The 26,634-nt window shown below is 39.6% G+C and overlaps 1 protein-coding gene across 4 annotated transcripts in view; it reads right to left on the reverse strand.

The window, feature by feature from the left end:
* Nucleotides 1-26,634, reverse strand: part of PDZRN4 (PDZ domain containing ring finger 4) — a 244,773-nt gene that overhangs the window by 37,605 nt on the left and 180,534 nt on the right. For all 4 annotated transcript variants that reach the window (XM_068669410.1, XM_068669407.1, XM_068669409.1 and 1 more), the window contains 2 exons: nucleotides 6,154-6,407; nucleotides 4,439-4,541 (listed from right to left, as the gene is read on the reverse strand). In XM_068669410.1, coding sequence (XP_068525511.1) covers nucleotides 4,439-4,541; nucleotides 6,154-6,407 — 357 coding nt within the window. The remainder of the gene's footprint in view (nucleotides 1-4,438; nucleotides 4,542-6,153; nucleotides 6,408-26,634) is intronic.

Below are 26,634 nucleotides of genomic sequence, written 5' to 3' on the forward strand. Positions count from 1 at the left end.
GTATTAACCAACCCTTGGAGCACTACAGGTTGCTCTACTTAGGAGAAGATACTGATGATGCAGTCAAGCGCCGTTCATATCAATTTTCTAGTTTCCAGAAGTTCTATTTTCTGGGGCATAGGAGGAATTAAAATAACAGGTGTTCTCAGGTGGCTTTTTCTCAAGAAAATGTAACTGTGCTCTACTGTAGATGCCATTCCTGGTAGGACTTCTGACCCTTTCATTGTTTGGACACAAAAGATTTTATAAAAGTTTGCCACGGAAAAAAGTTACTTGCACATCTCATGTGCATGTCTGTTGGTTTAGTGACATACACTAACTTCTTTTATTTTCTTCTGTTTCTGTTTGCTCTTTTTGAAAGGCAGTCTCCTCAGAGTGAATATGTAGAACCAGATATTAGTTATATGCTCCTTAGTCCAGCACTGTCTTTACAATGTTCTTTTTTTTAAAAAAAAAAAATTATTTCACTGTTCCACCATGTAATTGTTTTTCCCTTTATTTTTGTATTACTGGTAATGTTCCTAACCAAGAATACGATGCTTCTCTCTCTTTGATAGCAGGTTCAGAAATGTTATTAAAGAAGCACATATTCAATAACTTATTCACTCCTCTCAAGTACCACTATCTTCTGTTCTTCTTGCAAGAACAAATCTGCTGTACAAATTTAAGAGATATGTTTGACACAGAATTACTGGATGCTATGATGGTTTTAGTCCTTTTGCATTATTGGTAGCAGACAACGTGATGCATACTCTAATATCACCTCATTTAATTCCAGCAGCACAACTCATAGCCATGGAGGAGCTGGGTATGACCCTGAATATCTTTGGCTCTCTTTCAGTTATCTTGACTGTAAGTCCAACTGAGCATTTACAGATTGGTTGGTTCTTACTTTATCTTAAAAGTCCTTATGGATATCTTGCTATGCCAGAAACACAAATCTTTTGATCTGTATCTGCCAACACAGAGTGATGCTGGCTCTGCCACCTGTCTCAATACATATCAACAATTCTCATTCCTTTTAGGACAAGCTTTGCAGGAGCAACCTAAAGATACATGAGCTGGCTCTCAGCAATCCCCCAGCTCTGCCATCTTCTCAGCCATTTGTTTAAAGCATGGTACTGAATGGAGCCTAATGAGCCTCCTAGGGAGTTCACCCTTCCAAGACAATTGGCTTGTACTTGAGTTTATTGAGCTGTGGCAATCTGAGCACAAACCACTGGGTTTTTCTCATTTATAAATGGAGTAGAAGAGTGTCAAATTCTACCAAATCCACTGGCAAACACAAGTCCATATCCCCAGTGACCCTCTTGTTTCCCTTTTATGGTGGTAATTCAGGTGCTTAAACTCCAGCACATATCTATAAGCAAGTTCCAAGTTGATCAAAGATTTTCAGGACATTCCCTTTGGAAAATATTCTTGTTTAGATCATCTCCATTGCTAGTCATCTCAGTTCTTCCTACTTTGGCTTAGCACTTTGCATTTGTCATCTGAAAACTGATGCATTCTTTACCTAAAAAAAACATTTCTGGGAAATTATCAGGCATTGTTCTAGTTCTCTTTCTGCTCACTATCTTCTTTCAAAGCTTTTCTGAAATCTCTAGGTTTAGCTTTAAAATTAATTTTTAAAATTCTTTGGTTTGCCACGGGGACCTGTGAACTGCTTACCTGTATCCTTTTAGCAAAAGCAACACTAAACACAGTCCAAACACCAGGTAGTTTTTTTGCTGTAGGCAATTAGCTGACGTTCACAACAGAAATCTCTTACAAAGGAAAAAATGACAAAATTAAGGGAGAACTGATACAATCCTGGCTCTACAGAAATCACAGTAATTATAGTAAAACTCCATTCTCTAAGCACAGGAGAAATCAAATGGTGGGAAATAGAGTATGTTCTTCCATCCAGCCTGCAGCCCACAGGGTACCCTGTGCTGGTTTTAAAACTTGTCTTCCTAAATACTTGACCATTTTTCCTTCCCTGATTCTGCTATGCACACCATTCAGTTTTGACAACACAGTAGTTCGTGAAGCCATGCTGGAAATCGGATCAGGCAGCGGGGCTAGGTTAAAATCCCTTTAAAAAAGGATATATTTTTAAAAAGGTTGGATCGCTTCTAACACCTGTTTCACAATCAAGTAATGTTGGTGGTGATAACATTACATAACCAAGGAGTCAGAAGACATCAGGGCTAGGATTGAGTGGCCACAGGAGGGTACACCTAAGCCAATATTGTTGTGGAGACCTTGACAGCCCCGAACCATTGCCTCTGCTCTGCTGACTGTCCTACTGCTTCTCCTCCAAATCCACCAGCGCAGATAATAAATCCCTTTTGACTCTGTCCTTTATGAGACTTGGTTTCAAAGAGAGATAATATATATCTTTCATGGATCAATGATCCAGCTATCTGGAATAATGATAATGTTATCTGGTTGCAACAGGGGAGTTTACTAACTTCTTACTTACTAACTTAAATGACAGTTAATACAACCAATGAGTGACTTAAATCATAATATTACCACACAGGCTTAAATTTTGGGAAAGCTTTTCACATTTAGAGCTCTTCTAATAAAAGGCTCCATGATGTTTCTCCTTCAAAACTTACATATTTAGTAGAATAGGGTCCTCTTCAAAGGAAGCCATACAGTTCCTTTCCTATTTGAATTTCATATGAAACGCTATTTCAATCACTCAGTGAGTTTGCCTCGGGCAACTGAATCACAACTGATAGCAAATTAATGACTATGATGGTGTGATTAGTAGCAATTACAGGCAACTGAGAACCTTCCCAAGCATTTGCCACTGTCATAATACTTATGCCAACTATTATTAGTGATTAATAACAGTCATAAAGGGGACCTGATTCCACTAGGTAGGCCCTATATAGATTTGAATTCTGTTAGCATTTTAATGTCACCGATACTCTGATTAAATGATGAAAAATATTTTCAACTAACTACCATTTTTAATGTATTCTTTCTAGATGTTTCCATTACTAATTTACTTAAATATCACTATTAAAAAAAAAAAGTTTCTATTACAGGTAAGAAAGAAGCACTGTAAACAAACACACTTGACAGAGAAATTTAATATTGCATTACACCTGGGGAGTCAAAGCAGAACCTAAGCCCTGATACTCTTGTACTGTGAGATATCACATCAAAAACCAACTGGGAAGAAATAATGATTTCGCTAATCCCTAGCAATGATTTTTTGAGGAGTTCAAATAAAAGTTTGCTTGTTCTGATTGAGATTCACTAAGTAGATGTTATTTGATTTTTCTATTTCCTGGGGGAAGAACTTCAGATTCCCCAGGCTGCTAGAAGAACAATGGGCTGAACTTGCAATAGAGCATCTTAGCTGCTAAAGACAAGATAAAAGTGAACACACAGAATATTTGCCAAAGCTTTTGCCATTCATTTCATTTCCAAATGTCAAGCAGTTATGTGAAACCTTTAAAAATGTTTCTTAAGGTACAGCAAACAGAAAGATAGGATATTTTAAATCTTGTATTAAAGATATTTAATTATTTATAATCACTCTTATTTAAAATACAGTAACTTGAACTTATGCAAAGACTCAGCACTGTTTAATATTAAAAAGAGCCATCTGCTTCTTATGCCTGCCCCTACAAATATTTTGTTGCTACATAACAGTAGAAAAGACAAAAATCTAATGACTGGCAGACACAAACACTATTTAGATATTGAAATGAAAATCTAATGAAGAGCAACAACACCAATCACATGTTATCATTTTGGGAAGCTACACAAATTTTTCCAGTGATTCAGAAAGACATCCAGCCTCATCACTAGAGAATACAATGCATTAACAGCAAAGGGATATTTGCAGTACAGAGCACAATTTCTTCTAATTGCAACACTTACAATGTCAAATAGGAAAGAGCAAGTAACAGAAATTATATTCATTTTCAGAGATGTAGCCTGATCTTACAAACACTCAAGTATGCATCCAAGTATCTGTAAGGCTTATCCCTAAGGCATAAGAAAAAAGGCCAATTAATTCTTAAAATTTGAAGGGAAAAAAAAGAAAGATGACAATTAAGCTTCCAGTTACCATTTTTAATTTTGGAAAGGTTTTCCTTAAAGTGTTATAACTTCAAAAAGAAAGTAGCAGATTTACTGTCTCCACTGAACAAAGAGAGAGTAAGTATCCTGAACTTGTACAAAGACAACCAGTGCAAGATTCCACTTTCACATTTCACATGCATAACCTAACCCAAAGCTTGTGACGTTACACAGGTATAAAAAAGGACACTGTTTGAACACTCTGTGGCACAGAGTATTCCCATTCTCTCTCTCTCTCTCTCTCTCTCTTTCTCTCTCTTTTTTTCCTTTATTTTGCACAAGAACCTGATCCTATCTGTGCAAGTACCATATCTGTAATAACAGAGAGACTGCAGTGTGTCAGTGGTCTTACCTCATACTCAAAGTCCTCTGTTCTATCTGCATCAGCAGGCAGGCTGGAAAGATACTCATTACCTTCGTAAAATTCATGCTCCGCTGGGTGAAGAGAATGGCAGCTATGTGGAACAAAGCAGTACAACAAAAGTATATGAAACAATTAAATAAATAAATAAATAAATATTAAAAACACATACACAAACCCTTTCTGTAGTTTTATCTTTGGAATATTACTCTGGAGGGCTTGAGAGCATGAATAAAACAGCATTAGGATGTAGAAAGGGCTGTTTTCTAAAGCTCAAATTCTTAGTTCATTTTGCTAGATTCACCTTTTGTCAGATTTATACAGGGTGATTATGTAAAAGGGTCTGTTTGGGGCCAAACTACTTAATTATGACTATTTGGAATTCCTTATGCTCATAAATCTACCTAACTCCACATTCATATGCTGCATCATGGCCAGTGGCAGCTTACCAATTAACTTGTTACAAACACACGAACATCCTCAATCTACAACCCACACCAGGCTGGCAAATTGTTCAAGTGCTTGCATTACACAAGTTGCATTATCCTCTTTTGTTAAAGGGATAACAGGGTGGTGAAGTGCATTTGAATAACTGCACACTGTAAAATGTTATTAAATTGCATGGTTGCAAAGTCTTGGGGCACAAATAATGAGGTCTTTATGACATGCATTTAGGTACAGTTGCGGACCCAAGGTGGCCTTAGCTCTTCAGACTCCTTAGGTCCTAACCATGCAACACCCATTGTGGATCTACCTCAAGCCAAATCAGGAAACTCTTCCCCATGCTGAGAGTATGGGAACTTCAATCACAGTAGCACACAGTTTAGTAGTACCGTAACAACTCAAAAATATACATGTTCAGCTGTTTAGTATTAAATAGTAGGATCTATCCAGCAGGTTCTCTCTCTCTGATATGGTCATCTACTCAGCTTACCTAGAACTTCTAAAGACAGAGTTATATCAAGGTCAAAAGTGGTATGTTCTCTGCATCATTTCTGCAGAGATGTACAGCGTGCCAGGAAGTCAGGAGGAAAGCTTCAAGGCTTTCATAGTTTTGCTGGCCACAGACAGAGACTAAGGGTCAACCACTAGATGACGATACTCATGAGTAAAAAGGGAGTAACAGTCCATAAAGGGAGGAGCCTAATCCCTTTTTTTTTTTTTTTTTTGTATTTTTTGCCAATATTTGTATTCAGTTCCATTTCAGAGAAAATTAATTCAACCAAGGGATAACTTAATTCACATTATTTGACATACGAAAGGTGACATTATACTTCCATCTCCATATTTTTGGAATTGTTTTGCCTTAATAAGGGGACTGTTAAATTAAATAAAATAACTTTTCCATGAGTTTTGCAAGAAATTTGGAAGAACAGAAAGCAACAAGACAGCTCTTTCTAGGCTTTAGAAGCCTTTTTGGTACTTTGGAACACAGAAGTGTTTTTCTTCTTAATAAGGGCTTAGCTTTAGATGAACTTTGTGCATAAGCACAAAGTAAGCAAGAACAATATTCCTTCTTGTTGTCTAATCCTAGAGTACAGTTAATGAAAATTGTCATCAAAGCCTGAACAGCATAGCAGTTATAACTTCTACAACATTTATAATTCATTTACAGTGTTCCTGACACCTTTTCAAGAGAAGGCTACAAACCTGCCATTGCAATGCCTCAATCTCACTAAAAAACAATAGGAGAATATATGCCATACCTGTCTGAAAGTAGAAAAGGGCAGATATCAGGAACTGGTGGTGTGGAAGGCCTTAGTTTGGCCAGAGCCATAATGTGCTCAAAAGTGATGTCAGTCTGAGTGCAGGCATCCACAAGACGTACATCCTGAGAGCTACCTTGAGCTTTGCTAATTGGAGCTCGTCGTAAAACTTGAACTACAATTGGCTCCTTGGCATTGCGAAAAGCTTCCACTGCCTCTTCATGAGTGGCCTTGGAGAGGTCCTTCCCATTGACCTAGAGAAAAACAGAAAAATATACCAAAGAGTAAGCACAAGAGAAAAGGCAGCATAAAAACATGGGTGTAAAATATCGGGGGAATAATTTGTGTAGTGTTATCAAGCTATGTGCTGACATTGACTGAACTTTATTTTGGTATTCATGAAAGAGGTGACATAAGGCTGGAAGGAGAAAGAACTTCTTTAATCTATGATAGAAATTAGAAATGGTTTGAGCACTTCCTTAATTGCCCCAATGGAATTCCAACACAGCAAAGAAACTAGAGCATTTAAAAAGGACATTTAAAATCAGCTTTCTCATCTTATTTTATTTGCCTCATAAAATATGAATAAAAAAAGGTGGGTGCCTTTAATTTTCAATTTCAACATTTTTCTGTGGCATGCAACTGTAATAAGGGATTTCTGGCACAGTATTGTTATTAATGCAGATGTCAATAAACATGTCGCAGATATCTAAAAAGAAACAAGGCCAACTTTCAATGTTTTGCCACTTATCTGCTATTGCCATTATACAGTCATTAAGACCAAAGATAGGAAGATTTAACTAACACAGTCAGCTGCTGCTCTTTTAAGAAAAGAGAAATCTAAATCAGACAAGCTGAAGAATTTATTTGCTACAAACAGACAACTAATAAAACAGAAAATTACTCTGCAAATGCAGCATAGCTTGGCAAAACTAAAAGACTATGGCAAGGTTTCTTTCTGCTGCAAGCAAAGCAGAAAATTCCTCCAAGTCTTGTTAGGTCTCTTAGTATTAAAAAAGGCAACTGCAAGACTTGGTGATGCTAATTTCATATGATTTCAGGTGTTTAGGGCAAACTTGCCAATTTTTGGCCCATTACAAAATGTGAGAGCTAATTCGCCAATAGCAGCCAGTATCTAAGCCCTAAGGGGCAGTGCAACATCACAGAAAGTTACACATAAAATACCATTCTGCTCTGTTTCCAGAGCCACGGGACTGGTGTTGACTGTTGCACACCATCTAGCCATTGTGAGCTACTGCAGAGATGAGATGATCCTGTGCATGGTTTTCTAGTTAGATATGTGAATATCTGAAGGGTACCAAAGACTGATTTAAATTTATAAATTTACCCAGGGTAAACTATTTACCCTGGGTAAATCTCTACACTGACAGAAAGTCAGAAATGGGATTCTACCACAAGTCAATGCCAAAATTTACTCTGTTGTATAGACTGCAAAGCCCTAAATCTTCTGCTTAATGGACTAAGCCTAAGCCCTCCCGAGAAGTGGGACAAACACTGCAACAGACTTTTGCTGAAAACAAAACTGCTTTGTCACATTACTCTTTCATTATAGAAATACTTGGAACTTTCTTCAAAAAAAAAAATGAAAGATGCAAAAAAGAACAATGCCAGCAAACTCAAATGACACATTCAGCAGCTTTAAGCCTGCCAGGAGAAGCATTTGCAATTAAAAATGTCACATTTGAGGCAACACATGTAAGCATGTCTACTCATATGGATGGTTATAATACAGTTGACTATTAATTATATAATTAATACACCAACTCAGTACCTTTCTAGAATGCATGCTTAACAACAATGTAGCACCAGCTTTCCTTTGATGCAGTTTCCAAAGAAGCTGTGTCCCTGTGGCCATATCGCTCATGAGGACATGTGAAATAACCACACTATAGTGTGGCCTTCAGTGTGAAGGTCACTTGATCTTTCTAGCTAGCTCTGATGCTGTATGTGGTGACGAGAAAGTTAGAAATTACCTAAATAGATTTCTATACCTAAAAAAGCTCAAAAATCACTGTGCTGAATGTCCAGGAGCCCTAGAAGTATGAAACACTGCAACCTAGACTGTGATCAAGTAATATGAACAACAACTAGCTTAATCACTTGAATTTGATCCATATGCAGTGTTTCTCTGATGACCGAAGCCAGAAAATGTTAAGATTTTCTATCTCAAAATATCATGCATCAAATTACAATCTTTGGTTTTGTAAAACTAAGTTACATGGCGAAGTATCAGTCGTATACAAGAGGAAGGGCCAGAACAGTTGAAAAACAAGTTATGCTACAAGAAAAAGAAATTTCCCCAAGGAGTGAGCTTCTGCAAACCCTCTCTGATAGCACAAGTTACGCTGCCAGGGTGTTAGATTCAGCCATGTCTAATAGAGGCAATTAGAGATAAAGCTTCAAGCCTGGGTCTTCTAGTCACTCTTCAGTTCCAGCCTCTGCTTCATTCTTGCTTCTAACTTAGATACTATCAAGGAAACAATTTTCCAGTTTTCACATTTTGGCAGGTTTTGTAAAAAGATTGTCCTACAGGCTTTCTGAATAACTCTCATTTCTAAGGCCTTAAAGAACATAAAAATTACTTTCCTGTTTCCCAAAACCCATTTAATACTTTTTAAAAGTTTCTGATAACAGATATAGTGTTTCTCCTAAGAGTAAGCATTTGGGAAAAAACATTCAACATAGCAGTGTATCATTTTCTTTTCCTATCAAGTAAAAAGCACACAATCCTGCTGCATCCCACCTGCATCATGTGGTGATTTCTGGCACAAGCTTACAGTTTTATCACAGATTCTTATCAGCAAAGCAAAAAGATATTTGGATAGCATAAAAAATATATATTAGATTATTTTGGAATACCAGAAGCTCTGTTTATTGACATCAGTCAATAATTATCCAATACCATGAGGAAAATGACATAAATTCACAACAATGCTATTTACATGCAAATTCTATTTCTAAAGAATAATAATATTTTAAAATCACATGAGTGTGAAAAATCACAAAAGATGCACATTTTCATTTATCTTGGCCACATATGACCTCTATTTTCATTTAAGTGCCTGTTCAATTTAAAGACTTTAAAAGCATTCCATCCTTTATGTTGGTTTCTTATGAAATACAAGCACTTCAGACACCCAATACTTGTTTAAATTGTCACTTGAAGTTCATCAACACACTTTGTCGATCTGCATAAAGGTCACCTAATTTATGAACGCTGTCTTCCTCGGAAGAAAATCTATAGCTGAATTACTTGATGCTGGCAGCTGTCCTGCCCACTTGGGGCTGGGAAGAGAGAATTTATTTTAAAACCCAAAGCCAATACTACAGATGGGGTTGGAAGCTCTCTTCATTTAGCTTCTTTAAGGTTTTTCTGCCTCCTGCATCATCCCCCAACTTAACACTCACATATAGTTACCCTGGGAGCTGTAGACAGCTGAGCACTTATTTACAGCAAGCCACTTACAGGTTCTTAGTGGATGATTAAATAAATTCCTTGCCTCGGAAAGGTTACTTTCAGTGGAATCCAGGGTACTATTTTAAGTGGATAGAGAAATCAGTCACTTTTAACAGTCAACACAAAGACATGGGAATACATTTGTAGTAGCAGATGGGCTAATTAATCCACAAGCAAGTTGTGAATGTTAAGTAAAGAATATATCTTTCCTCATGTAAACCATCCTCCTGCCCTGTTTGATTAAACTTCTGTTTAATGAACACTCTCCCCCCTTTTGGACACACTGCAAAGCCTGGGCCACTTGTCAACATCTTCCCTTGAGTGACTGGTGGCCACTGGCTGGATCCTGGCCATCCCCTTGCTCTAAATCCAACCACATGCAAAACTTCATCAGCATCAGAAAATAAACAAGCAAACAGGCTTTGTTTTTCATGCACAAATCAACTGACATTGGCCAACAGCCATTTCTAATGCCAGCACTACTGTACATAGAACTGAACATTTCTAGTTCCCCAGACATGCAGAGGTGGACAGCAGAGAATGAAGGAGGAACAGGACTAAATAACAAAACACTGACTATAAAAAACGCAAGCAGATGGCTGTTAGATTATTCTTGCACTTTGTGTTCTAAAAAAATAATAATATATCAGTCCATCAATGAAGACTGCTTCCAGGATTTAAGTGCGTGTGGTTGAAAAACAAAATACCCTTGTCTTTAAACACTTTCCCGCTGATTACAGATGTCGGTTATTCCTATTAATGCTGGCCAGAATTTTTGAATCGAGTCAGAATACTGAAGATGTTTCCTGTAGTCTTTACTTTCCTCATACTATCTATGAAAAGGAAAAAGAAAAAAGAGAAAGGAAAAAAAGAGAAAAAGATGTGTAATCACATGAATGCAACCATCACAAAAGGTGTCACATTAGCAACTCATGAGATAACCTCCACCTCTCAGCAAATACCTGGCATATGCAACTTAAAATTTAAGATTGGCTCTGCTGAAGTAAATCCTTGGAGACCTCCTGTTTAATCAGTAAGGGCAAAGGGAAGAATAACCTGAGCATTTCGCTAGACCAGAGACATCCAGCCACAAGGGTTTCCTGGAGACATGACAGAGATGTTGTCTGACATGATGATGGAGTTCACAAGGCTCACTGTCCTGGGGGATTTCAACACTCATGCAAAAGATGCCTCTGACCTGACAGGTGCTAAATCTGCTCTCATCACAGCAGTCTCTTCACCTCCAATTTCTGCCCCTAATATACATCCAGGCAACCACAACCTGGAGTGCATCCTTGGATGGAAAACTGGCAAAAAGGATTGAATACCGTGTCTTACTTTGATCAGTCCTTTTTTTAGGACAAGAATTTGAGCCCTCCCTAACTACAAGGACAACCCAAAGAAAAAGAACAAACAATACTACCTTCTTCTCAAACATAAAGGTTTGGGGACATACAGCCATTTAAGAAAACTTCCAGTGATAAAGACTGCCAGGCATGAGGCTTTCTGGGCAGGATGGGAGGCACAGAACTTGTGACCTGCCAGTGACACGTGTGTTGGAGAGGACACTGCAACTCTTCTACTAACACAAATGTGATAGTTCATTTACAGAAATGGCATTTGACACACCGACCTTTTAGGTTACAGTTCAGCACTAAGCTGAATTTCTTGGGCAAGTTAATCTGAAAGGTATCAAATTCAGCCATTACCCAACGCCACTATCTTAGTCAGGGTTCAGGCAAGTTCAGTAAAGGGACAACTTTTATTACGCTGGTGAATGACATTTCCTCTTCCTTAGCCAGATGAGTTAAGTGATGCTTCTTCCCATTTGATCCTTTGTTGCCCCGATCGCCAAACCTTATCAGCCCTTCTAAAAGCTGTATACGTTGCTGAACACACAGGCTTTGGCTGCTTTCCTCAGGTTGAACCAAAGGCTTACAATAACAACTACTTTTCTATTACCTGTACAGCTTAAGCTTGTTATATTAGCTAGTTTGTGTAGCTAGTTCAACAATACTGAAACAAAACAAAACAAAACACATAACTGCAGCCTTCTGTGCATTTCTCTGTGTGTAAAGCACCACTTCAGTTTCCTAATATTTAGCAGCTAACTACTTTGGCTGAAAAGCCTGTGGCTAAGCTTTAACCTAAGCAAGAAAACATAAATGCTACAAGAAGCTGTGAAAAAAAAACAAAAAACAAAAAACCCAACACACATAAATATGCTTTTTTTTCCACCATATAAAGCTTCTTTCTAGAGAGACACTTCCCAAGGACTTCTCAGCAGTTTTGGTTATCTAAACAGTAGCTGTCATAAAGAAACACCCTTCTTTTAACTGACCTCAAGACTGTGCTTCACTTTGTCAGAATTGTCCACTGTGACCTGTGGGCAGGTCTGACAGCTGCAACTCCTCTCTGTGAAGAACATGACACATCCCCAAAAGACCCCTGCAAAGAGCTGGACACTGCCTGAAAATGTTGGATAACGAGCAATGCTAGGAAATTCAAGAGACTTTTAAACTGGATTGCAAACAATGCCTCAGGTAGATGTGCTGGGAATGGAGAAAAAGCTCCCATCACAGCTGCAGTGAAACAGAGCAAATTAGTGAGCAAGGTAAGCAACACAAAAGTGCTTGAGCTATTTTGCCTCTCTATCAAATACAAACTAGTTCAAAATCTCTTTCTCTGTGATTTTACTTTCTCTACCCAGTCACCACTAACTAAACCAAAGCTCAACTGCAACAACTGTCCCCCAAAACTTTGGGTGCACAATCCCTTTTGTAAGTGAAAAGTCAAATCCACCAGTAGCGACTAAATCACAGAAGCCCTTTCCCTCTCCATCTCCTCTTTTATGAAGAAGTTGGAGGCTCTGAATCATAAATTTATTGAATGCCTACTTGCATTTAAAGTACTGAGCATAAGGAAATGATGGTGCTTTATATACATGTATGTGCCTATAGTCTGCTTCCAGCTGGCTGGGTTAAACATGACCATGACCGTAACTGTTGACGAGCACCTAACTGTCCTCTGACAGTGTGTAGAAAATCAGGCAAAATATCCACCCTAGGAGATGACAGCCAAGAAGAGACTTTCAACATTTCCATGCCTGAAGTCTCTTCATGGATCTGGGCCCTCACCTTGAGACATATTTCAAGAAAAACACTTGGATGCTACAATGCTGCATTTGCACCACCAGGATAACTACGACCACTCCAACAAGATTCAATGCTCTGCTGAGTTAACAGCTCTAAACTGTGTCCAAAATGTGATCTCAGTTCCTGTACTTCATAACATGATGCTTGGCAGTCCGTGCAACTGGAATAAGAATATTCTATCTCCTCACTGGGTGTTAGAGCAACACAAATGTCACAAAGATTCTTTCAACTCCTTTAGTGCTGAACACAGCAATAGCTCAGGAAAGGTTCACTTGAGCTTTGAAAGAGCAAGCAGACTATTATCTGCAGTTCTCTTGGTTTGTGAGTGAAATGGAAATGCCAAATTAAATTTAAGAATCGCTGCATTAGTTTCATAGTGAGCTGCTCTGAGACCAGAGCTGGTAGACATGAATTTGCAAGCAGCCACTATTCTCTCTCTCTGACTCCCTCAATATGCCCAGTAGAGGTGTAACTACTTGCTATGGACATCTTTCTTGCCCCTCTTCCAGCTGTTATTAGTTCAATTCCCTTGCTGTGCTGCCTCTGATCTCTCACACTTCCCTTCTCTTTCAGGCTTTCTTCTATTCACACCCCACCCTTTCACTGCAGACCTTTGTTTTGTTCCCAGGGTTTAATTTTTCTCATGCCTTCTGAATTCCTCTTTCCTTTCCTAAATTCTTCTCCCTCTGCCTTGTCACTGACCCTGTCCCCTTCCAGCAGGCTGGAAGCACCATCTCTGGTCATCAGATCATGTTGATAGCTGGACAGTCAGAGCACTTGTGAGTCTGCCTTCACCAGCACCTCCCAGTACTACTCCAAATGCTCGGCTAACCCAGATGGTGATGTAACAAGGCTGGAGTGTATTTACTATGCAAATTGCTTTTAATATTGACAAACAGTTTTTCTGATGATATTACGATTTTGCCTGAGGGCAATAAAGACTAAACTAGCTGTGGCATGCATAAAATACGTTAAGTTACTCCTCGATATAATTAGACCATCATTTATTACATTAATCATTGCAAACTTCTATTTGTGGATAGGATATTAGATAAATCTCTCACTAGATCTACCACATACACCAGCCCTTTGATGGTAGGGAAAAATACAATCAAAGGCCAGTGTGCATGCTCAGAACAAATCATTTTTATCTCCAAGCCTCTGCACTGAATGCTGTATTCTCCTGTGAACTTTCAAGTCTCTGCTCTTCCACAAGCTCACTCTCCAATTTCTGTTCTAGGGTTATGTACTTTTCTCAGAGAACAGGCACTTCAAAAGGTAGCTGCTATTCAAGTTTTAGGAGATCAAATTAACAATATTCTTTAATCATCTGCAATTCCCCAAGAATAATGGAAGAGGCTGAATGGCAGATTTCAGGAGTATGTAAACAGCATGTAGTTACTTTTTTCCTTTCAGGGAATTACATCCTATATTTCATTAAAAAGAAAAGTCTTTCTTTCACCTTTAAAAAGAATCCCCAGCCCTCCATGAACTCAGCCAAGGCTGGCATCCCTACACGAATGTTACACTTATCACTGTCATAACAATTCATCCACGTTCAGACGCCTGAAACTCCTGGTCTCCTCTGAACCGAGGAGTTTAAAAAGATAGATGGCTGCCTTCTGGCTAATTGTGGGAGTTCTTTCATTACTATAAAAAGACTTTTTATATCTCAAGTGACTTTATAAGCAGTGAATAATGAGACTTAAAGTCTTTGGAAAAGAGTCCACTGATCAAATGCTAGGATAACTTATGGGCACAGTGACCTTTTCCTCCATAAGATACTCCAAACTGCTGCTGTTGGCACATTATTAAAATTCCCCATTTAAGGGATGCAGTTAAGCATAAGGCAGATTTTATTTTTTTTATTTTTAAATTCAATTTAAGGTAGCACAGTGAGAGCTCTAGCTCTCCCTGGCCAAGGACTAACTCCCACCCGCTCCAGCTGTGCAGGACCAGGACAGACGGCGGTGGCAGCCTGTACAGCTGGCTGGGTCTTAGGGTGCTGCTCCCAACTGTGGCATCCCTGGCACTTGGCAATCCTCATCCCAGCCAGGGAGCATGTTTCCTGCCCACACATCCACCAGCAAGCACCAGTACACTGGCCTTTCTCTTAAAAGCAGCAGTGATGAGCAGCTGACAGCACGCTGCCTCCAGCCCAGCTGGTAAGCAGGGTTTTTGCTTTGGCCAAGAGGATGCTCCACGTGCCAGCATTTCGCACTGCACAAGAAAGCAGCAACAATAAAGCCAGCATCACAGCGTTGAGCCTGGCCTCCTCCCTGAGGGAAACCCTGGCCAGTCCCTGGGCGCTGCCCCAAGGCTAACCAAACCCCACGTCCTGCTGGGGCTCTAACCACGTGAAGTGCTGAGAGCAGAGCTCTCCCCCCAGCATCTGCGTTTGCCTTTCTTTAATGAACATGCAACAGACTTGCTCTATTTTAACATGCATTTCTTACTGTTTATCTGTTTTAATTGTCATTTTGAAGGAATAGAACAGGCTCCTCCTCCCTTGGAATAAAACTCCAAGGGTTCCTCTCAGTCATTTTCCATTCTTCCCTCACACTGCCTCGACACTAATTTGACACTGTTGTTCTCCATTTGTTTGCATGGCTTTACTCCAGAAGCAGCATATTGGTGATTTTTTCTGGCATAATAGTACTTGCACAAATTCCTTCCAACTTTTTACAGGACTAAATGTTTTAAAAATACTTTTCACAAGCTCACACATTTACAGTGGCTTAGCGACAAGGTCTGACACAGCAATAGATTACTACAACATTTAATTTCATCCTGCTTCTGGAACACAGCATGCAGCAACTTCCTTGATCTCTTTTTCAAAAAAGAAAATGTGACCTTAGAAGAGCTCTTCATCTGATAAAACAAAGACAGTAACAGGACCTTACCTGCCACTCAAAACTCATTTGGGTGTTTTTGTGCCAGAAAGTTCCCAGCAGCTCTTAGGAAAGCTTGGCAACTACTTTTATTTGAACACCAAGAGAGCAGGTAATATTAACTACAGCATCCTTGTACATGTTTACTTATACACTAATGAAAATAAACAAAACTGCATATGGATTCATATGTAGAGAGATATCTTAATATAACATACTTGTGTCTGTCTCTTCCCTTTCACTTTTCTTTCTTCTACTCTGATATTCCATTAAATATTATTTGTCACATAGGATTGTTTTACTTTTCTACCAAGTGATGGCTTACTGCACTATCACAGAGATAGCTTCAATTTTTAATCTCTGAAGTTCAATTTCCATACTTCTTGTTTGCAGGAAAAACAGTAGGTGATGTTAATGTGAGGACCAGCCTAATTCTATCTTATTTATACAGCACCACAGCTGTGTATGTGGCTTCACTAGAAAGAGTTGCAGCTCCTTCCTGGCTTAAAATCAATTACAGGTGCTATTTCTGTCCAAGTGTTTCTATGTCTGTTCTTCTTTCTGGAGTGCCTCTCCCCATATCTCTATCTTCTCTTATCATTTCCTTTCTCTGTTTTATTCCATTTTCCTCTTTGGCTTTCCTCCCTTATCTTTCTCTTTGCTCCTTTGATTTCCTTTATTGCCTTGCATTTGGACTCTGCAGCGCTAGCAACAGCAGCCACTCCTGTAAGACTTGAGTGCTTAACACTTGCAAGGGGTGCCTTCTTCTGTGGTAAGCCTATGTGTAGTACACTCCATGTGGAATTCAGGAGACGATGAGGCTGGATCATTTCTGCAAAAAGCTGTCCAAACATCTGCAATGGGTATTAACTGAGGAAGTTCACACAAAACTCATCACTCTCCTTTTTCCAGGCAGTGCTGGGCATACAGCAGCACTGTGTTAGAGCTGCTGTTCCAGGTCCAGGCCAGCTCTCCAAGGTACACTGAGGCAGTTAAAGTTCAACTGGCTGAAAAATATGTCAGGGAGCTTACACATGGCTGACAGACAAGGCTGTGCAGATGGCTGACTACTGAATATGCTGCATGGATCAGATCTGTACCATCGCTGCACAAGACTACAAATATTACCGAAATCTAAGATTTAGAAGAATTTCCATGTTAGCTATTCAGAGGAAAACCTGGCCTATGGATGCATGTGGGCAATTCTTGCTGCTTTCAATTGCTGTGCGCTGACATCAGATGGGAGAGCTTAGCATACAGAGCAGAGAAGACCTCTTAACATCAGGAACAGAGTAATGCCTTCCCTTCTGAGCAACACAGTTATCCTTTAACACGCCTTTGATTATCTTTTGTAGAAGCAGCAAGAACAATATAAAACACTGAAAAACCACTGGAGCCCACATCTTACACCTCTTGTACCTATCTATTTAGATAAAATCACCTAGGTGCAAGGACTGTGTGTTTCTGGTTATATAACATTAAGCACTACAGAGCCCCAGACCAAGCAGGGCATTCTAGGGCATTGCTGCAGTAAAAATAATGATCATACATCTGTGCTGAGAATTTAGACAACAAATTACAAGGGGACATGAATTAAAATAGGCATGCTTGAAAATAAAGTTTATGGCCTAGACAATTAAAATATTTTAACCATGGCATGCTGTGGGGTATCAAGACAAGGACAATGTTCATTTTTGCTTTATTCTCAGGAATAAAGTCTTTTTCAAAAGTGGTGTACATACGGAATTTCATAAAATCAAGTGTAAGAAGGATATATGGCTCTTTATTTTTTATGTTATGTATCAGAAGAGAAGTCTTAGGTGCACTTAAACTTCAGCTGGTAGTATGGCAGTATACAAATTATATATACAGGATGATTTTATAAAAGCAGATATAAATTCTGTATGTGTGTAAGATAGCACTGGCTACTTTAACTCTGCTTCTAGCTATCTAGAAATGCTTTCAACAAGCTTTAAATACCACATTGTGTTTGTAAAACCAAAGTTCCTGAACCAATGACATTATTTCACCCAAATCAACAACAGTGAAAGGTAACATTTCTCAGCTGAACTACCTAATGAAGTCTCCAGGCAGATTTTAGGATAGCATATTTACCATCTTAATATAACTTCTGCCTTCTAGTACTTGTTCATACCAACTTCAGTAAACTTCTTCAGTGGGCGGCAAGAAATATGATAAAATATAAAATTTCTACTCACAGAAACCAAAACGTGATGTTGCAATGTCACTGCTTGTAGAAGCTTTGTTTGTACATTGAAGAACAGGGTGCTGGCAGGAAGGAGCATCGTATCCTGCAGCTGGATGGATATAGAGCACCCATGTGCAAATTTCAACCAAGTCCTTATTCTGGATGCTCTTATACCTCAGATCTATCTAGATTCAAGGGTTTGTTCTCAGCTTATTTGTAGAAGAGGTTATGTTTTAGAAAGGCTCAATTGTAGAAAAGCATGTTTTCCCCTTTAAATTCAAAATCAAACAGACTCCTACTTCAAAACCCACATCATGCAGGACCTGAGAGCAGCTTTCATGTTACAACTGATAGATACATTCTTTAAGAAAGCCACGTTCCTTTAAACTTCCATTCTAAGCTGGCATTACAAGCTAACAAAGTAAAATGTCACAGCATAAAGTTACTGCAGAACAGAACTGCGGCTGAAAATCAGAGAACTCCATTAAATTGAGAAATGTCTGAAGCCAGTTCAACATGGCATGACAAAATTTAAACAAACCTTCCCCACCTGAGGAGAGGCAGACAGGCATAAATCATGCCCAGCAATCAATTCTGCTATTTGAATTCATCTTGACACTTGTTGGGCTCTGTAGTTGACATGGAACTGTGGCAGAAAGGCCAGGCCACTGGGGAAATTTGGCCAGCTTCCACATCGGAGAGCCAACCACCTGACTGCAGGTCTCCAGCCCTCTTCACACCGCTCTTTGTTCCCGGTATAAAATGTTTTGTCCTCTGTGTTTTAGGTCTGCCTCCAAAATCTCATGATCAAAAAAAGAAATATTTAATTACTGTTCATCTAAGGGACAGGAAGTACTGGGTGAAATTCCACCCAGAAATATCACAGGTAACTTCTCATGCAGGCAATTTAAAAATAAAACAACTAACTTAATATTCATAGCACTGTTTCTCATTGTGACTACTTTACTGTTAATTATTGATATTGTGTTAGACAACAAGCAAAACATCTGAGAAAAGGGACTGCAAATTTCAAATTCTGTCAAAATTCTGTATTTACATACATGAGAAACAAACCTGCCCTTGATGGAGATTCTCAGACAAGAAGATTTTTGTGGGAAAGAATTTGCATACTGGCCTCCAGTGCTTTCATTAATAAATACCAAATGGAAATACCATCACACTCTTGTATATGTGCTGTCAGTACAGAAGTCTCACTGAAGCAGAGTTAAAGTAGCCAGTGCTATCTTACACACATTCAGAACACGCATTTTTTTTTTCCCTGCTGCCCCATCCAAAACTCTGCTTTAGGAAACCTGGGAAATGAAGAGGTCAGGTGCCTAGCCATGCAATCTTCATCTCCAGCTTCCCCCTGAAGCCTGCTGCAGTTAGTTGAAATTAGCTGCAGGCAAGCCATCACATCCAGCACGTCGCACAGCTCTGTCGAGCGAGAGAGGGATTACTTGGAGCAGCTTGTGATACCGAGATCTCAGAGAGGGAGATGCTGTCCCATCTGACAGCCTCATGCATGATCATTAGATGATGCGCCTGAGTACCAAAAGGGACTCGGCATCCTCATTTCCTCCTTGCATTGCTTGGATAGGAAGAACCACAGAGCCCCACAGCTGTCAGGCAGGAGGTGCACAGGGTCTGTGGGGTAAGTGAAGAGGCATTGCACACAACAGGCTGAAAATGGACTCAAAAGGCACTTCTGGTGCTGCTGTTGAAACCTTGCAGTTAAGCATCCAGTTCTCCCCAGCTAGTAGTCCCTTTTCCTTCAGGTCCAGGCTAGTCAGACAGACTTTTTTTTTTAAGAAAAATCAGGAACCTGAAGGAATACAAGACTTTCCCTTAAAAAATAAGGGCATTAGGGAGCAGAGGCAGCATCGGTTGCAAATTGACACAGTAGCCTAACATATAAGCTATTTGCCTAGAAACAGTGAAACCTAAACTCAGCATAAGGGAGTATGAAATCATGTCTTTCACTCTGCAAGCGTCTACTCATCAGGTTACCAGATATTTTGGAACAAAAAAAATTACGTACCACTTTTCAAAGCTATAATTTACAGTAATTAAATATCACGTAGGCAGCTATCAAGTAGGGTTGAAGTTAAGGAATTAGTGTGGGCAGGTAAAGATTACTCTCTTGAAATGCTCCATCCTTCCTGAGCTCCGTTCCAGTCAAATGGATTCAACAGCCATGATCAGAAGTCTCCAGGTAGTGGAGCAAATGACAAAAGTAAGAGGTCTAGTCTCAATCTCTTGCTCTCGTCTCTTAATCAGATTCGTATTACTGTACTTTCCTAAATCATGACCCATTACAGTGTTTCTCTTTTTCTCCACCTTCTTCCCTCAATATTTAGCCTTTCCCCTCTCTCTTCCCGTCCTGTCTGCCCCCACCAAGGTACCCAGGTAAGCTTCCCAGTCCTGCTGAAGAGCTACCAGTATTTTAGATGACATTAGACATGTCATTAGGAACTGACAGGTGAAGTTTGCTGATATTTCTGCAAAGGTTACTAACAAAAGTATTAACCAAGATCAGTGCAAAGACAAACCCTTCTGGAGCTCCAGCAGTAATATCTCTCCAGCCTTTCACTTTCCTTTTTAACCCTACATGCAGAGACATTCTTCGGGAGTTAACTCCATATCCTGCTTACAACTGCCTACCTAATCATCTCTGTTCCTTTAGCTAGCATTTTCCCTAATAATGCCACCTCAGGTATTTTTATTTATCAGAAGTCCAGATAAGCCAAACCTACTATATATTCTTTCTCAAGATAAAACATTTCCTTATCAAAAAATCTATCAGGTTAGCCTGGCTTTGTAACCATCTAGCTCTGCTTAGTCTGTGATTCATTACATCCCACTTACCCTTTGCCTCCTCTATATCTAATCATCCTCTTCTTCACCTTCTACACTATGTTGAACTTGAAGGCTTGCAAATCCCACACTGATCCTAAGCATAGGTACACCATTTAGTTTTATTCCTTTTTATTCCACCATTTCCAGCATACTAAACTAGGTTAACAAATCTCCTTATTAATCCTGGCTACCACTGTTCTCTACAGTGATATCCCTTGTCTCATAGTTATGCCAGTATAGTTAGTTATGGGGGCTGTGCAACAAACTGAATCACTGGAGGGAAAATAAATAAATAAATGAAATCATCTTATTAAAATGTTAGGGTCTTTACTCTTTTCCCTCCCCTCCAAACACGGATGTTTGTAAATCCTTCTGAGAGGCTTTTAATGTTTCTGCTTGACTCTGAATGATTACATTTCCCCAAAAGAAAGTTGTTGCCCCTCAAAAGGGACAGACTGTGATTAGATGACTATTCTCCATTAGATTGGATTTCATGTAACTGGCCAGACATAACACACAATCAGTGTACAGAGAGCCAACTGGCTCTTCAGGTTGAAGAGGAAGACAGCAATCTCTCTTGACTACTTAACACCTTGCATTTGCAGTTAAACTTCACTGATTCAGACTTCCATGAGGTTCGCGTATATTGCAAGAGTAAGTAATTATGCTGTTTCCAGTTTTGCCCCCAGGTAGTAGTCATATCATACACAAGATGGGGCATGAAGCAGATGATATATACGGAACATGATCAAATCTGAGCTCTGACTCCTGAACACACACAAAAAGTATAAAATTTTATTTCAGTCTTACAAAAAGCTACCTTTCTGGGGGCATACAGCTCAGAAACCTCAAGTGACCTAAAACTTGGAACATTGGCACTGAACTTTAAAAATATAGAGACCTGTGTTTCATCATAATAAAATCAACAAGGACTACACTCTGGACATCTTTTGGTATCACACAGCATTGGTAGTATGAGAATATGAAGTAAATCTCCAGACCTCCGTCTCTCTTTCATCTCTAATACTGCCAGTAACATATTTCAGCAGCACACCAGCTTTACTGTTAACTGACAAACAAGCTGAAGAGAGACATATTATCACCCAAACATCATCTAACTTTCACACAAAACCTATGTCTGCCTTTTCCAACCACTATTTTTCTGCATATTCATCTGATGAGATTATTTCCTCCAGTTGGCTGTCAATGGGTGAAAGCTTCAAGCTCCAACAACTGAAGAGTGATTTTTCTAAGTTTTATGGAGGACCAAACTTTTGGTAACTTAGGTTATATCTCCTACTCCAAATTATGGAGCAACCAGACAAACAGGTGAGGAATTAAGAGAGAAAAGATCAGGCATTAAAGTAAAATGGATGAAGACAGGAAGAGAACAAACTTAAAAATGCTGGAAAAGTATAAATATACTTTATTATGGCTTTTGGTAATCCAGAGATAACATCTCCATTAGCACATAGCACCATTCAAGGGTGTTGTACACATATTTCCCAGGATGAAGTCTGATTTATACAGCCTTGGACAGAAATTATTCTTCTCAAGTCTTACAAAAGCAGAAAAAAGTGTTCACTCAGCATGGTTGCAAGTTACACAACTACAACACAGCGGAGACTCCATTGCTTCTTGATGCTTTCTGTGGTGCTGTATGTTAGCTCAAATGTGGTTTAATTTTTTTTAGAGTAATATTTTACAGGCTGTTAATCCAGAAAGTGGATTATTGCCTTTGGGTATTTTGTGAAAAAAAAATAAAATTGAAAACAACTGAGGTATTTCATTCAGAATAGCTGTTGCTGTGCATGAGCAATCATTTATTTTCCTCCCGTAATGTATTAGGCTTCTCAGCACTCGGACTTCCTACTTTCACTAACATAGTTGCCTGTAAATCCCTCAGAGCTGAGCCTGTCAATTATCTGTGAATTTAGAAGGACTTACACAAAGACTGTAATGAGCTGGATTTGAAAGAGGACATAAGGGTATGAGGTAGTTATCCCGAAGCCTGGAACAGCTGTATTGGAGATACATATTGTGGCAGTTCTTGCACTTAGACAACAAGGGGGTTTGTTTGCTTGTTTGTGTTTTCATTTTAAAGTTATCTTATAGAAAAATGGAAACAGAGCTGGGAACTGGACAATGCAGGACTGAGGATGCCCGAGGTCTGTCTTTATCACTGGCTTGGCCTGGTGGTCTTTGCACAGCCACTTGATTCAAATTTGGCTCTGTTTTTATTGCCTGCTGTTATGCTGAAGGTAAAATCTGCAAAGGTTGAACAATCACACCTGAAAAGGCCATTGGTGGGTAATGCATGCAGTAAGGGAAAAAGTGTCCTAGTTCAATTTTATGGAACCCCAGGATGGCTGAGGCTGGCAGGCCCTCAGGAGCCCACCTGCTGCAGCCCTTGCCCAAGCAGGGACACCCAGAGCAGGCTGCCCAGGGCCATGTCCAGGTGGCTTTGGAAGAGCTCCAAGGAGGAGACTCCACAGCCTCTCTGGGCAGCCTGTGCCAGTGCTCAGGTGCCTGTACAGTAAATAAGTGCTTCTTTATGCTTAGATTGAACCTTCTGTGTTTCAGTTTCTGCCTGCTGCCTCTTGTCCTGCCACCGTCTCCTTCCTGCAGTATGACAGGTGAGGGAGTTTTCCATGTTGTAGCCTGGCCTATTTTGTACAGCATGAATTAGCTTTATGGAACAAAGTGGAGGGGAGTCCTCCTTGACTACAAAAGAGAGAGTATCAGAGTCAAATAGCTAACCCACTGAGAAAATAAAGCCTTGCAGATCATTGTGCTGGCTTTACTCTGATCCACTGCAGTTTGGTGGATGACAGCACAGCAGAGATCTTTGGACATGGCACACTATCAGTAAACAGCTCTTAGCCTGCTTAGGTAACAGATGTTCAAGAGCTTCTAGCTAACAAGTTCTCCTCTAACATAATCAACAGCCTAGTGATATATATATATTTTATACAGAATGTAAGATGGTTTTTTGTTATATATGCAGAGCACCATCTCCAAGAATGGCACGTCTGATACGCTGCATCTTGGAAACACTGTGTGGCTGAGTTAATGTTTGCAAAGAAATTCTGAATCTCAAATAAGAGCACAGTATCAAAGCAAATTGTAATAAGGACAGATCTTCAAGTCTGATAAAGGCTACAGCAACAGCACAAAGCAATAACAGCAAAAGTTATGACCGACATTTGACCCTCAACTTGTTCATGTCCTTCCAAATGTCACCAATGTTTAGGACATACTGGATGTGTTAGAGATGGGAAATCACAGAGCCATGTTAGCATGAATAGGACAAATTGTCATGCCAGAGTATCTGTATTTCCAATCTATCTGACATCTGAAGGACTCCATTAAGCTCTGGACACCAGTTGGCACACAGCTGGTGCTACAGATGTAAATAGCTTGAAGGTACAGATCCTGGAAAATGGGAAGGCTGCAAACAGCAACCTCCAGCCGGGAGCACTGTGCACAGCTCTGTCTGGCTCTGCTGTAGGCATGTTCCTTCTCAAACAGCCTGGCACACTGCTGGCACCAGGAACAGCTCTACCCAGAGGTTTCTGACTCTCAGCTTCAGTAACACAGTGGATACTGGTGGAGTTAACCACAAAACTGGGTTCTCTGCATATTTAATTTGCATGTTGTAACACACGGATGCAGCTGGGTCAGGACACTACTACAGTTTGCTTTTAGCTCGTGGGTGTTAACAGCGCCAGGGACTGTTCAGGCCGGAGGTTTGGAATCAGTGCTCCCCTTTGGAGTTCGTCACACTGCATGAGAAAGGTTCTTAAACCACCTTTCACAGGATGTTTGACACCTTCAGAAACTCCCTTCTGTGTCAAAAAAATGGGCTGGGGAAGTCCTCAGGACAAAGGGAAAAGGCTAGGATATATGTTATTGTTTACATTATCTAGCCCACTGGAAAGAACACTTATGTAAAACAAGGTTTGTGACATGCAAAATTAATCTAATTTAAAAAAAAAGTCTGAAAAAGTTAGAGGCATATTTGATGAGAGGCCAGAATATTTTTGCCTGAAGTAGAAATATATTTATAGACCAAGATGTGCAAAACTGGAACGTAATTTTTGCCAAGTACAAATTAAGCTAATGTTCCATTAAAAGCTGTCGGCTCGTATGCATTAAAAACATGAGATTAGGACACAGGCTGTGCTATGACAAACTATCTGTGCAGAGGCATGATAGGGACTTGAACATCATCTTTCTGCTTCTCCTGTGGCATATTGAGGATGGGCTTTCTAGACACTAATATTAATCCAAACAAAGTCATGCTTTCTTCCTAACAAAAGACCTTAGCAATGAGTAAAAACAGCAAAAAAGTATGAAACCATATGAGAAGTAAGGCAGTACTTCTGGAGACAGTAGATATCATTTTGCTCATCCACACCACTTGAGGCTCATGGCTGGGATAAATTAGAGCCTCGTGGCTGGAGAGCCCACCAAGAAGCAGATGATCTGAATCTAGGGCCCTCTGCAAATTAGAGGGCTCAAACTTTGTCAAGACATTGCTCTAACCACGGGGCCATGAGCTGGTGTGCACTGAGTAACTCTGTTGCCACCAAAGGAAAGGAACACAGAAGTGACTGGTGGGGTACACAAGAATAGGCACCTACCTAAGCGAAGTACATTTGGATGTGTATGCTCTAATCTCCTCCTTGCTCATCACTAGAGCCTTTCCAGTCTCTAGAATGTGCTCCAGCCAGAGGCAATGCACCCCTGACCCAACACCAGTCTTTATTTCTTTATATTTCTGACTAGTGTGACATAAAGTGTCGGCTACCCTCACACCTACCTCCTCTTCCTTCCCCCTCCCCCAGAGCTGCCAAAAATCCCAGGCGTTTGAGCTCCAGAAAACATCCCATCCCCTTTTAAGGAAAGTTTCACTATCTCCAAACTAATTTTCCTGAGATCTCCATTGAAAATACTTTTGCAGTGATGAGAGAGACTTCAAGAATACTGACGGCATGCAGAAAAACAAAACCTGTGGGATTCTGGCAAGAGCTCTTAGCTCTCTTGGCCGTTTTGGAAGTTTTAGCCCTATCTTTATTCATAAATCACTGAGGAAAACATAGCTCTAAATAATGCCACATGACAGTCAGTTCATCAAAACAGGATTGGGATTCAAACACCCACGCAACATGGAAGAATTTAGGGGAGACTGCCAAACATTGAGGACAATCTATAAAGAGCTTGCACCTCCAGAAACAAGGTAATCTACACACTGAAAAGCGAATGTCCCTGCCTTTGTAAGTCAGTCTCTGGTGATGCTTTTTTTTTTTTTTTTCTTTCTTTCTTTTTTACTGTGGCTGTTGGTATGCTGTTTTCCACATTTGCCTCATCAAAACAATTATTATCTGTGGCCTTTAGAAATTATTTTCTAAAGATAAAACAATCATGCCAAGGACTAGCAAAAGCTCTCCACTGTTCCACATCTGCACAAATTACCTTGTGTTTCAAATAATTTTATGTACATTTAATCACTACAGATTAATTAGATGGCATAGAGAAACCAGCAAAACACTGAAAAGCTAACTTCAGTTTAAGTGTGCATGCAGCTAACTTCTGGCTTTTTAGAACAATTTTAATTAAAAGTACTAGAAAAATCATCCAGCTGAAAATATTGGGAGCTTTGGGATGGGCTTAGCATAGCTAATTAATTGTATATTTAATCAAAGAAGCCTTTGGCTGTAATTAATAATCTATTTTCCTCTGGTAATAAATATAGTGATTCTGTGAAACTGAATATATAATTCATAGAATGCCATATGTATGGAAGATCCATGCTGAAGAGAGATTGTTACAGTTCCAACCTTCAGAGAACAGGTTGTTTTCCTATTAAATATGTAAGACCATTTT

This window comes from Anas acuta, chromosome 1, assembly GCF_963932015.1.
Source record: "Anas acuta chromosome 1, bAnaAcu1.1, whole genome shotgun sequence".
In the NCBI taxonomy this organism is placed as follows: domain Eukaryota; kingdom Metazoa; phylum Chordata; class Aves; order Anseriformes; family Anatidae; genus Anas; species Anas acuta.